This window comes from Homarus americanus, unplaced genomic scaffold (assembly GCF_018991925.1).
Source record: "Homarus americanus isolate GMGI-L3 unplaced genomic scaffold, GMGI_Hamer_2.0 scaffold41027, whole genome shotgun sequence".
NCBI classification, from domain to species: domain Eukaryota; kingdom Metazoa; phylum Arthropoda; class Malacostraca; order Decapoda; family Nephropidae; genus Homarus; species Homarus americanus.
The window spans coordinates 9896290-9909918 of record NW_024745073.1 but is presented as its reverse complement, the minus strand read 5'-3'; the positions used below and the strand labels follow the sequence as shown (position 1 = coordinate 9909918).

Here is a 13629-nt window from a genome sequence, read left to right as displayed (position 1 = left end):
AGACCACAATTGACACTTTCTTCAGTAAAAGGCAGAGGGAACAAGATGCTAGCTCTCAGCCTTCCACTTCAAGAAGGAGAGAGGATGATGCTAGTCCTCAGCCTTCCACTTCAAGGAGAGAGGATGTTCATGGTGGAGAATCTGTCAGTCCAGAGGTTCCTGACATTTTCATGGAAGGTGACTCACCTTCCAAGAAGCAGTAAAATGCTTCTCCTCCACCTCCACTTCCTTCTCTTCTCCCTTCTCCTCCTCCACCTCCCACTTCAAATGCACATCATCATCATCATCCAGGAGCCTTCTACATACACACCTCAAAGTAAGTAAATTTTTCTGCCATTTTTGTTGAAGTTAGGAAATTTTCGGTGACCTGGAACCAATTACCCAAAAACCCATTGAAACAATGGTTTCGGTTAACGAACTTTTCGGTTAACGAACGACCTTCTGGAACGGATTGAGTTTGTTAATGGAGGGGTCACTGTATACAGTATTAACCCACTTTACGCGGTTTCACTTTACGCGATTTCTCATATACGCGGTGCCTCGCCAGAACCGAACTTTCACTTTCCGCGGTTCATCTACCCATATACGCGTGAAGTTTTATTTTTTTTTTATTTGGCTCATAAAATTCATACAAATTACCCGGCCAGAATATAATTTACATTGCTGGAATTCTTACAATTTGATGATCATTTTGAATATAAACATCATAGATTTTGCATTAGACATACAAATTTTAGATCTAATGTTTACTCTGAGTAAATATGTTATCTTTTGTGCAAAATATGACATTTATATTCAAAATATTCCTGGTCTTACAAGGAATCCAGCAATGTAAATTATATTATCCTAACTTTAGTTTGAGGTATTATTTATTACTAAAAGTTAAAATTAGTTTTTCACCCAACATTCCTCTGGTAGGGATGGAAGGTGGGGGTTGGGGGGGAGGGTTGGGACCGACCGACCATGTGGCGCGGTTGGAAGAGGGGGGGGGAGGCAAGTTGGGGTACTTTGATTGACAGATAGTGTCTTGAAGAATATTTTTTTTTTATTAACTGAAGATATTTGTTTTAGCTCATAAAATTCATACAAATTACCCGGCCAGAATATAATTTACATTGCTGGAATTTCTTACAATTTGATGATCATTGAATATAAACACTATAGATTTTGCATTAGACATACACAAATTTAGATTCAATGTTTACTCTGAATAAATATGTTATCTTTTGTGCAAAATATATGACATTTATATTAAAAATATTCCTGGTCTTACAAGGAATCCAGCAATGTCAATTATATTATCCTAACTTCTAAGTGCTTAATTTTTGTTTAAACGACTGTACAGGTAGTCATTTTCTGTTAAACTTATACAGCAAATATAACCATCAGTTTTCCGGCATTTTCGAAAATCCGGCACTCCTCAGGTCCCGAGGTTGCCGGATTTTTGATAGGCCACCTGTGTATATATATATATATATATATATATATATATATATATATATATATATATATATATATATATATATATATATATATATATATATATATATATATATATATATATATATATATACACACAGTTAACCCTCACTTTACGCGGTTAATGTAACCCGGAGGGTACCGCGGAAAGTGAGGAACGCGTAAAGTGAATAACATAACATATGGGATTAATTGAAATAGAGTCCAGGCCGACCCCCAAACTCCACTTTTTGACGACACACAACTATGTTGTAGTAAAAATATTATCTTAACTTTATGATGGCATGCACACACAATTAATAATTATGAGAAATATCAATAATATTAGGTTTTTTAACACTTACATTAGTAGAAAAGATGGCTGGGCACACGGGGATGGGGGGTTGGTTCCGAGGCAGAGGGCAGACTATTGGCCCTCACCTGTATCACTGGTATCAATTGTATCAATATCCACCACAGAGGCTTGCAGGGCCTCTTTGTTAAACCCCTCAAAGTCCATATAAGTCCATATCCTCACTATAATTATCACTATCACTGACTTGGGCCGGTTGTGGTGGGTGGCGGGTAAAGAACTCGGTAATGTTTTGATGACTGGGCGGCCTTGTGCGCACCATTTTCGCGCCTCTTACACAACATGGCGGATGGCGGGAGGTTTGGATCCAAAAATGGCGAGGCTTGCCAGCCGCTCTCTGCGTAATGGGGTTCACGACTGCAGAATGTGAGCATGTTAGGTTCTGGCAAGGCACCGCGTTAACGGTGAAACGCGGAATGCGGGACCGCGTAATGTGAGGATTGACTGTGTATATATATATATATATATATATATATATATATATATATATATATATATAGCAGTGGGTTCTCTAAGTTAACTAACTCAACTGCTCCAGAAGGTCGCTCGTTAAACCAAACGTTTTGCTAACCGTAAAAACCATTGTTTCAATGGGTTTTGCAATTGGCTCTGAGCTTCACCTAAAATTTCCTAAATTCAACAAAAATGGTAGAAAAGTTCACTTACTTTGAGGTGTGTATGTAGAAGGCTCCTGGATGATGATGATGATGATGGGATTTAGAATGGGGGTGGAGGAGAAGGAAGAAGAGAAGGCATTGGGGTGGAGGAGAAGGAAGAAGAGAAGGCATTGGGGTGGAAGAGAAGTCACCCCATGGTGCCATTTCACCCATAAAATTTTAGCTCTGGTTTAATTCAAGATTATTTTCTTTAAATCAACGCTGCACTGCATTATATATTGTCAATATATAAAATATATTTCAAAATGACCAATAATTTGCTTGGAAACAGAAAAAAAGCGTTTAGTTGAAGAGTCTCAAGCAAGATGTTACCTCCAGTGAAAACAGAGAGAGACTGACGCCTGTTTGCTGTGTTAAGAGGCTGGATGCCGCGCATTAAACTAGTCACTTTACCTTCAATTTTGTTCAATAATTGTTAAAATGACTAAAAAATTGAATATTAAACTTTTAAAATTATTGAATAGTATAAACTTTTTGATATTTACAAAAATAGTAAGGAATTTAAGCCCTAGAACCGATTAATGTATTGGCGGACTGATACTAAAGCTGGTTGCCCGGTCAGTGCAAGCGAAAACATGTTGAGGTCGGTTCGTAAGAAGTTCGTTAAGCAAAATTTTTTTCGTTAAACGAATTGAAGATCCTTATGGAAGGCAGTTCGTTAATCAAAATTACGTTAACCGAGGTGTTCGTTAAACGAGGGGTCACTGTATATATATATATATATATATATATATATATATATATATATATATATATATATATATATATATATATATATATATATATATATATATATATATATATATATATATATATATATATATATATATATATATATATATATATATATATATATATATATATATATATATATATATATATATATATATATATATATATATATATATATATATATATATATATATATATATATATATATATATATATATATATAATTTTTTTTTTTATCTACTTTGCATCACTACTCTTAACCCATTCAATGCAGCTGGTCTGAATTTCAAGCATACCCTCAGTGAAGCACTTTTCACATACAACTGGTTTTTATTCCATACTAGTATGACACACCTGCAGTCAATTTCCAGAGATGGACTATTCCATTTGTGGCATGTCCGCAGTGAATGGCTTAAATTCATCTTTGCCATCTCCTGAAACATCATTTCTATTAAACTAAATCAGGGAGAATGAGTCTGCCATCTACTGTATAACTACTACTTAATGGTAGAATGTAACATATCTTCTTCCTGGAAATATAAACCACTCAATCTCAAATTCCAAGAAACTTATTCTGTCAATAAATGGATGTACAATCACAAGCAAAAGTTCATGCCCTCCCAAACTGAAGCAGTATCAACCCAATATAAGATAAAACAGCACATGTGCACCAGATAAAAGCCAGGGTAAGTCAGTTCAGAGACTCATTCCTGTGACTCACTCTCACCACAGGCAATATGGTGAGAGTGTTGTGTTCTTGACTGTACATATATAAACAGATAATGCATGAGGCTATTTATATGAAGAAAAAATTTCAAAAAATAAATAAGCATTTCACTGAACTCTTAAACATCTTAAAACCTTACAGGGACAAGAGTATTTGCTCTTCCAGCTTCCTGAGCCCAGTCTGCCGTCAGTGTACCTTCCACCTCTTTGTTCTTAAAGTAGATAGCTTCAGGAGGTATTAAACGACCTTCCAGTGGTATTACATTATCTTCCAGAGTCAAACCCCAGTCCGACAGGACTTTACAAGCCTCTGCATTATCTGTAAGAAGGCATAGTACAATACAATAATGAAAGTTATAAGTACAGCTGTATGCTGATACTGTACTGTACTCATTCACAAAAATATCTATGAAGCTATTGAAAGGAGTTGGGAAAATAATGGAATACAAGTACTATAAAGATACAGTAGCACCTCTCTAGTTCAGACCATCTACAACTCTGAGCCTCTACTGGTTCGAGTGCAAAATTGTGAATTGAGAAAAATATCTACTTAACCCTTAAAGTGACATCCAAATCACCTGACACTGCAGAATTCACTGCTAATTGTACCAATTTACATTCTATGTTTCCCTGCCATCACCCTGAATGGTGGATTGTAATAAGCTGGGTAGCACCGAGTTGGTTTCTCTTTCCCCTCTCAGTCAGTGCTTTGTTTTACATTATGCAAGACACATGTCTGTCAATCTTTACAGTGTACTGTAGGTCCCAAGTGTAACAGTCCCATATACCATGCACCATCAAAATGGCACAAAATTTTAGAATGTGATGTAGGAGAATGAGTTTCAGGGAGTTTCATACCCTTACAAAAATGGCTAAAAGTGGTCAGTGTATGAACTACTGTACAGTACATATAAAAATGCATATATTTTACAAGAAAATTGTCATATAATTTTATTGTGTCCATCACAATTTTCATAAAAAAAGTACAGTAGTACCCCGATATACGCGGTCAATTGAACCCACAGGGTACCGCGGAAAGTGAACAACAGAACATATGGGATTAATTCCAATAGAGACTGGCCAGACCCCCAAACTCCACTTTTTCCGACACAATACCTATGTTATACCTATGTTGTAGTAAAAATAACACCTAAATTTTATGATGGAATGCTCACACAATTAATATTTAAGAGAAATACAGTCGCTAGGTTAATGTCCATTCAAATAATGGACTCAAATCCCCCCCCCCACCCCTACCCCCCCTCTTCCCAGCTCACTAGCTCCTATCTCTCTGAGAAATGTTTGGGTGAAAAAACTAGATTTTAACCTTTAATAATAAATAATACCTCAGACTAAAGTTAGGATAATATAATTGACATTTCTGGATTCCTTGCAGGTCAGGGAATATTTTGAATGCAAACTTCATATATTTTGCACAAAAGATAAAATATTTACTTTGTGTAAACCAAATTATTACATTAGATCTAAAAATTGTATGTCTAATGCAAAATCCATGATGTTTATATTCAAAATGATCATCATATTGTAAGAATTCCAGCAATGTAAATTATATTCTGGCCGGGTAATTTGTATGAATTTTATGAGCTAAACAAATATCTTCAGTAAATAAACAAAGAAATATTCTTCAAGGACACTATCTGTCAATCAAAATACCCCACCTCCGCCCTCCCTCCCTTCCTACCCCCCACCCTCCCTCCCTACCAGAGAAGCGATTGGGAGAAAATAGTATATTTACATTTTTAGTAATAAATAATAACCCAGACTAAAGTTAGGATAATATAATTGACATTTCTAGATTCCTTGCAGGTCAGGGAATATTTTGAATGTAAACTTCATATATTTTGCACAAACGATAAAATATTTGCTTTGTGTAAACCAAATTATTACATGAGATCTAAAATTTGTATGTCTAATGCAAAATCCATGATGTTTATATTCAAAATGATCATCATATTGTAAGAATTCCAGCAATGTAAATTATATTCTGGCAGGGTAATTTGTATGAATTTTATGAGCTAAATAAAAAAGAATAAAAAAAAAATTATACTTCACCACATACTGTATATGAGTACAGTGAGTTCTGCTATAACGCGTGTTTTGATAACGCGAATTTGCTCTAACGCGATTTATGAATTAGGAACGATATTTGTATAACGCGAACGCTTGTTTGCTATAACGCGATTTTTGCTTACTATCAAGAAGCGTTCTGGTGATAGAATTCCCGTTGATGATCGTAAAAGAAAGGATATAACACTTAAGAGAAGCTTGATTTTATCAACCTCAAAATCACCCTTCTCCCCCATCAACTTAAGTGTTACATTTACAGTATGATTTCATTATTAGATATGAATGTAACATTTATTTAGACTGTGCTATCCTTTGTGTTAGGCTAACTACTAAATTTTTTCGATTTCGAGTAATCTGCACCTAACCCTATTTTCTCCATATGCCCTGTTATTTCTATTACGCGATTTTCTATAACACGATATTTTACAAGAACACAATTATCGCGTTATAGCAGAACTACCTGTAGATGCACCGCGGAAAGTGAAAGTCCGGTTCTGGCAAGGTACCACGTAAATGAGAAATCGCGTGAAGTGAAACCGTGTAAAGCGGGGTAATACTGTACTTATAAGTGCTAAATACTGAATTTTAGAAATTGTGTATAATACTTGAGTCATAGAACATTATCACAGTACAATTAACTCGCTGGAGAAAGCTTAGGGAAACAACTTTACAAGCCTGCCAGCCCTACTGAAAATGAACGTACTCAACTTAAACAGTACAGTGTTGTGTTTTCATTTTCTTTAAAATTTAAAGAGCCAATTTGTTTGAGCATAATATTACTTTCATTATCAACAAGTTCCATCTTCCCAATAAACTTAACAAATGCTTCAATCTCCCTATAAAACTCTAGACGGCAGACAACAAATTCACAATTATCCCATATATTTTTTAGATCCACAAATACAGGTCCACCACCGATTTTCCGGCACCCTTGGTTCCAAAGCCTTGCCGGATTATCCGTTTTGCGGGACCAACAGAGATCAGGTAATAATAAATCAACAATACACCTCTGACCCACTAATTATACACCTCCTGTGTCTCTAAAGCACCATGGACTGCTAGAAATTTAAATTAAACAAATATTTTATGTAAATTAAATGTGAAAAAGCCAAAATTTTGAGCAACATTACTGTACTGTACACACTTTGTACTCAAATGTACTACACTAGACTAAAATTTTATCTCTTATGCAAACTATATGATGTTCATACTCATATTAATCACTATCTTACAAGGATTCCAGCAATGCAATTAATATTATGCTAACTCTAGTCAGCTACATTTTAAAAGATAAAAACTTTCAGCCTAAAACTACCTTCACCAAGGCTGGGAGGGAGGAAAGTTAAGTGCCCTCTCATAATTTGGTCCAGACTAAAGGAGGTGCCAGGCTATCAGTTCCCTTGAAAATCGGTGGTGTACCTGTGCCATAAGCAAATTCTTTCAATTAACAAACAAAAAATTGTCAAATGCTTAGTTGAACAGCATCCCCTTCAAATTCGCCGGGGTTAGGTTCTCAAAAAGGCCGAGAATCACCAGATCCGCGAATAACATTAGCTGACCAGGGGGAGGGGAGAGGGTACACTTTTACTCGTGTACAAAGAAATGTATTTTGTTTGCCCTTAGCACAATGGATGAGTTGACGGTTCTGGGTAAACACAAGAAATACACTCTGCCACATTCAGAGTGATGCAGTATATATAATTTATAATAAAAGTTTAAAGTCCTGCTTTAATAGTAGAGATAAGTTTATTTCTCTAGAAACAGGGTTGCCATTTGCAATGACATCACCACCTACCCTGCAGACGAAACATGGATGGAGATACGAGTCAATTTAGAAGTACAGTAATGACATTGTCTGGACTTTATTTTGAGAATGCCTGATGCTAGGTAAACATGACAACAAAGTGTTGTTATTGTTTTGATGATTCACTAATGAACCACTAGGATATATCATTTATATTATTAATTAATGGGTAAAATTTTACTTTAACTACCACGAGTATTTGGACGGTTAGATTCAAGATAGGCTATATTGGGTAAATTTTTAGTTTTGGTCATCCCTGTATTTAAAATGCAGACTATGTCTTTTTTCTGATGGTTTGCGATATGTTATGAACGATTTAGGCCTTCATTTCTATCAGAAATTACTAGCTTTGAGTTACTACTCCCTCCCTCCCCACCCTTACCGATCTATGTTAAGCTAACCTTGTAACTCATCATACCCTAACCTAACCTAACATATGGCCTGTATTTTCATATGTGATCGAAATATATTCTGTGACAGAAATCCCATAGAGAAAATTTATCTTATTTTTTAAAGTACTTAGTCCCATAGTTAGAATCTTAAGGTTCCCCAGATGACCAAAACCAAAATAATACCAATATTGTTTGGAATGTTTATATTATGAAATTTGTAGTAGGGGCAGCTAATATCCATTGAATTAGTTAATGTGCTTAGAAATATTTATACTTTTACTTTTATCCTCTTCACCACTTATCGGCTCGTTAGCCGCTTGGGCGATCGGTTACATCTCTGTTACACACTGTTGGCAAGTACTGGGCAAGCACCGGCTCCTGAATGTATATATATATTCAATATAGCATTACTGTGTTGCACAATTAATTATCTAATTATATTTATTTACAGAGCCGCTCAGCCGAGAAGGTTGGACAACTACTTCCAGGGTTCATCAAGGCAGATAAATGAAATTTACCAAAAGTAGATGTCTTTATGATTGTAGAGAACTCTGTCATCCACCTATGAAGCACGTTAAATTACATCTTTCACCCGATCATTCCCTGGCCATGGTCGTCCCTAGTCCTTCCACAACATTAAATTTAGACATCAGTGACGAAAACTTACATTTTCCAGACATGAAATAAAGAACAGTGATGAAAACTTCCATGCTGGAGTCATCGGTCTTTTGCATCATTTTGGCACCCAGCAAGTAAATACACACGATGATAATTGAGCAGTATAATTTATTTTAACCTAAAAATATGCCTGTGTATATCAACATTGTATATGGCAACAAGTCCTGTATTTTTGCTGGTAACAACACACACACCACAACTCGCTGGGCAGCTCGCACCTGTCAGTGACGTCACAACCAATCGCAGAGCTTTTCACAGTCACTTGACTTTTTTGCAACTTTAACCCTTATTTTTTCACACTTTTTGGCCTAATTTATTTAAAAATATCATTACCACAGTGAATTTAAGCATTTTCTTTTTGCATTGACCTGCCATCTCACAAAAAAATTCCAACCGTCAACTCTTCCATTATTTCTTTCACCTGTATTGTATATACTGTACTGTACTGTATGTGTGTGCGTGTGTGTGCATACCTGTATTGTATATACTGTATGTGAGTGTGTGCACACACACACACACACACACAAAATACATACAAATAAATAATAATGGGAAAATCTTGTCACAAATAACCAGAAACAAATTTATTAAAAGTGTGAGTCTACTTCGTGCTTTGTTATTAATAAAGCAAGGAGTAGACTTGAGGGTAGACGGTCACATTTTTAATAAATTTGTTTCTGATTATTTGTGAGAGGATTTTCCCATTATTATTTATTTGTATGTGTTTTGTCTGTGTCTACACACACACATATACAGTATACAATACAGGTAAAGGAAATTACTGTCTCTAGAATGAATGGCTCCTGTCCCGGCCGCGAAAATGACGGCAACTTTAAAATGACTGTACCTGCAGTCATTCTTGGGTACACCCAGGGTGTCATCCGCGAATAATAATCCACGAATAATCTGGGCGTACCTGTACTCAAAAACTAAATCTCTGGGGCAAACTGATATGAGGCAGACAAAAAAACTCAAGTAACAATAAAGTTATTGATTTGGTGAAAAGCAACCCACTGACCATTCACATTCTTTATGAATGTTCGTAAACAACCATAACGAACTGTTGGTGTGATGCGTGTGTGCATTGCAATATCCTTCATTACTCGAAAGTCAGACCGCATTTCATCTGTCAGACCAGTCATGAAGCACAGCTCAGGAATAAGGCACAAGATCTTCGTTGTATCCTTGTGAATGAAAATCATATTAATACACAGTTTGCATATATATATATATACACCTAGACCCCGACTTACGACGGGGTTAGGGACCCAAATCCAGGTCGTAAGTCCGACATGGTCGTAAGTCCGACATAGATAAAAAAAAAAAATTTTCTTTTAATAAAAAATCTACAATGAAATACAGTACAGTAAAAGTAATGAATAATGATGAATGGATACAGTACAGTGAAAGTAATAAATAATAAGGAATGGATACAGTGTGACTGACCACTTAACCTTTAATGTAGTCAGCTGAATGCACATGGGGCCCCCATAATTTTCTAATTATACATGGAGACTACATTAACTGGAAACGTTTCGGTATAGAAAATGCGTGTTATTTAAAAAAAAAAAATTATTATTATTTTTTTATCTATATCTGAGGCGGTCAGAAGTCCCGGAATTAACTGTTGCACTGACCGAAACCAGCTTATTATCAGTCACAGTACAATAATTGGTTTTAAGGCTTAAATTCTTTACTATTTTAGTAAATATCAAGAAGTTTATACTATTCAATAATTTTAAAAGTTTAATATTAACTTTTTTAGTCATTTTAACAATTATTGAACATAATTGAAGGTAAAGAAACTAGTTTCTGGCGTGCCATTCAGCCTGTTAACACACCAGACAGGCGTTAGTCTCTCTCTGTTTTCAGTGGAGGTAACATCTTGCTTGAGACTCTTCAACTAAATGCTTTTTTCTGTGTTTCCAAGCAAATTATTGGTCATTTTGAAATATATTTTACATATTGACAATATATAATGCAGTGCAGTGTTGATTTAAAGAAAATAATCTTGAAATACACCAAGAGAACTAAAATTTTATGGGTGAAATGGTGCCATGGGGTGACTTCTCTTCCACCCCCAATGCCTTCTCTCTTCTCCCTTCCTCCAATCTCCTAAATCCCTATCATCATCATCCAGGAGCCTTCTTACATACACACCTCAAAGTAAGTGAACTTTTCTACCATTTTTGTTGAATTTAGGAAATTTTCGTGAGCTGGAACCACTACCCAAAACCAATTGCCAGGCTGTTTCGGTTAACTAACGACCTTCTGGAACCTGATTGAGTTCGTTAAAACAAGGGGTCACTGTGTATGTATATGTATGTATGTATGTATATATATATATATATATATATATATATATATATATATATATATATATATATATATATATATATATATATATATATATATATATATATATATATATATATATATATATATATATATATATGCAAGTAAATCACTGTAGGTGCAAAGATAATCTAGGTATATGCTGATAACCACAAGGAAGGAAAAAAACACGAAATTCCCAAGCGCTTTCGTGTAATTCACATCTTCAGGGGTGAGTACAGACTAAAGAGAAGTACAAAACAAGGTGTATATATACAGAGGAGGGTGAGACCAGGTCCACAATGGTCAGGTATTAGGTAATGACCCTACTAATCTTTAAATAGCACCGCAACGGTCGGTAGTCAGGTCAGAGGGTAAGGTGACCCAACCTTCTCACCTGGTTACAAATCTTCTTAATTACAAAATTGTCCAGTTTGTACATGCCATTACTCAAATTCATGTTGAATGCTTCGGTATGTTTAATGAGACTAGATTCTATGATGTTCCTACTATCAATTGAATTACAAGGTAATATTGAGGAGGCATTATCCCAGTCAATGCAATGCTTGTTATCCCTCAAATGAACAAACAGAGCATTGGATTCCTGGCCTGTCCTAACACTATATTTATGTTGTTTAAGTCTAGTTACAAGATCTTTACCTGTCTGGCCTAAGTAAAACATATTACATTCCTTGCAAGGAACTTTATAAATGCAACCAATTGTGTTGTTGGGGGAATTCTTGATTAACATTTGTTTAACAGTGCATGAGTTTTTAAATGCCACATTGATGTTCCAGGTTTTTAGTTGTAAAGGAATGTGTGAGAAATTTTTGTGAAATGGTAATATTAAGATATTCTTATGGTCATGGGTGGACTTGGGATCAGTTCTATAAAAAGTTTTCTTAGTTATGTTTAGGCATTTGTCTATAAAGATCTAGGGTATTTTAGGTTTGAGCCAATATTATAGATATATTTATATTCCTCATCAATGAATTCCGGACTGCAAATTCTCAAAGCACGTAAAACCATTGTTGAAAATACTGACTGTTTGACTCTATTATGGAAGGCAGAATAATAATGAATGTATGAACACACATTAGTAGGTTTTCTATAAATACTGAACTTAAAAGTGTTACCTATTCTGTGTATCAGACAGTCTAGGAATGGCAATTTACAGTCTTGCTCTAATTCCACAGTGAATTTGATCGAGGGGGCTAAGTTGTGGCAGGAAAGCTTTTAGGTACTCATTAGGAACATCATAGAATCTAGTCTCATTAAACATACCGAAGCATTCAACATGAATTTGAGTAATGACATGTACAAACTGGACAATTTTGTAATTAAGAAGATTTGTAACCAGGTGAGAAGGTTGGGTCACCTTACCCTCTGACCTGACTACCGACCGTTGCCGTGCTATTTAAAGATTAGTAGGGTCATTACCCAATACCTGACCATTGTGGACCTGATCTCACCTCTTCAGCATATATATATATATATATATAGTATATATATATAGTATATATATATATATATATATATATATATATATATATATATATATGTATATATATATATATATATATATATATATATATATATATATATATATATATATATATATATATATATACAGTGGCCCCTCGGTTAACGAACTCAATCCGTTCCAGAAGGTCGTTCGTTAACCGAAACCATTGTTTCAATGGGTTTTTGGGTAATTGGTTCCAGCTCACCGAAAATTTCCTAAATTCAACAAAAATGGTAGAAAGTTCACTTACTTTGAGGTGTGCATGTAGAAGGCTCCTGGATGATAATGATGATGATGGGATTTAGAATGGGGGTGGAGGAGAAGGAAGAAGAGAAGGCATTGGGGTGGAAGAGAAGTCACCCCGTGGTGCCCTTTCACCCATAAAATTTTAGCTCTCTGGTTTAATTCAAGATTATTTTCTTTAAATCAACGCTGCACTGCATTATATATTGTCAATATATAAAATATATTTCAAAATGACCAATAATTTGCTTGGAAACACAGAAAAAAAGCATTTAGTTGAAGAGAGTCTCAAGCAAGATGTTACCTCCAGTGAAAACAGAGAGAGACTAACTCCTGTTTGCTGTGTTAAGAGGCTGGATGCCACTCATTAAACTAGTCACTTTACCTTCAATTTTGTTCAATAATTGTTAAAATGACTAAAAATTGAATATTAAACTTTTAAAATTATTGAATAGTATAAACTTCTTGATATTTACAAAAATAGTAAGGAATTTAAGCCCTAGAACCGATTAATGTATTGGCGGACTGATACTAAAGCTGGTTGCCCGGTCAGTGCAAGCGAAAATATGTTGAGGTCGGTTCGTAAGAAGTTCGTTAAG

The 13629-nt window shown here is 35.1% G+C and overlaps 1 protein-coding gene across 1 annotated transcript in view; it reads right to left on the bottom strand.

The window, feature by feature from the left end:
- The window catches only part of LOC121878379 (piwi-like protein Ago3), a 129947-nt gene that overhangs the window by 36558 nt on the left and 79760 nt on the right, over positions 1 to 13629 (bottom strand). The window contains exons 10-11 of the mRNA XM_042384585.1: positions 9947 to 10112; positions 4107 to 4285 (exon numbers count right to left, since the gene is read on the bottom strand). Of these exons, the coding sequence (XP_042240519.1) occupies positions 4107 to 4285; positions 9947 to 10112 (345 nt within the window). The remainder of the gene's footprint in view (positions 1 to 4106; positions 4286 to 9946; positions 10113 to 13629) is intronic.